Here is a 622-nt window from a genome sequence, read left to right as displayed (position 1 = left end):
TTTTTTTTATGATGCCTCCCCCAGTGGAAAAGGTCAAGAACCAGTGGGATAACACTCAGCATGGTGTTGAGTTAAGACAGCAGCAGCTGGAGGACATGATTATTGACAGCCTTCAGTGGGACGACCACAGGGAGGAGACTGAGGAACTTATGAGAAAATACGAGGCTCGGCTCTATATTCTCCAGCAAGCCCGAAGGGATCCACTAATCAAACAAATTTCTGATAATCAAGTAAGACTCATCAGATGTTTTTTGGCAGTATCGTTTTGTTGGGTGCATTTTTTTTGGTTGTTGTTGTTAACTGTAATTCTTAGGACCCTGTTATAATCTTTTCCAAGTTCTTAGAATATGTATCGAAAAGTATACGAAGAGTTGGATCAGGAAGGTTTTTTGAAAAAGTTCTGGAGGCATAACAAATAGAAATGTCCATATCTCCTAAATATACAGCTCGTTGAGTTTTTGCAAGTGGAACAAACCCATGAACCAACATTTAGGAAGAGAACATTTTGCAGAATTCCAGTAACCCTCCTTTTGCTCCCCTCCTCACCTACCCCGAAGGCTATTTATTTATTTTTCCAAAGGTTATTTGTTATTTATAAGATTTCCTGAGACTTTCATTCGAG

The 622-nt window shown here is 39.4% G+C and overlaps 1 protein-coding gene across 1 annotated transcript in view; it reads left to right on the top strand.

Annotated features, from left to right (window-relative positions):
• The window catches only part of UTRN (utrophin), a 288,470-nt gene that overhangs the window by 191,329 nt on the left and 96,519 nt on the right, over nucleotides 1-622 (top strand). Inside the window, exon 48 of the mRNA XM_008581386.1 lies at nucleotides 25-230. Coding sequence (XP_008579608.1) covers nucleotides 25-230 — 206 coding nt within the window. The remainder of the gene's footprint in view (nucleotides 1-24; nucleotides 231-622) is intronic.

This window comes from Galeopterus variegatus, unplaced genomic scaffold (genome assembly GCF_000696425.1).
Source record: "Galeopterus variegatus unplaced genomic scaffold, G_variegatus-3.0.2 Scaffold2342, whole genome shotgun sequence".
Taxonomy (NCBI): domain Eukaryota; kingdom Metazoa; phylum Chordata; class Mammalia; order Dermoptera; family Cynocephalidae; genus Galeopterus; species Galeopterus variegatus.
This window is presented reverse-complemented; position numbering and strand designations above follow the sequence as displayed.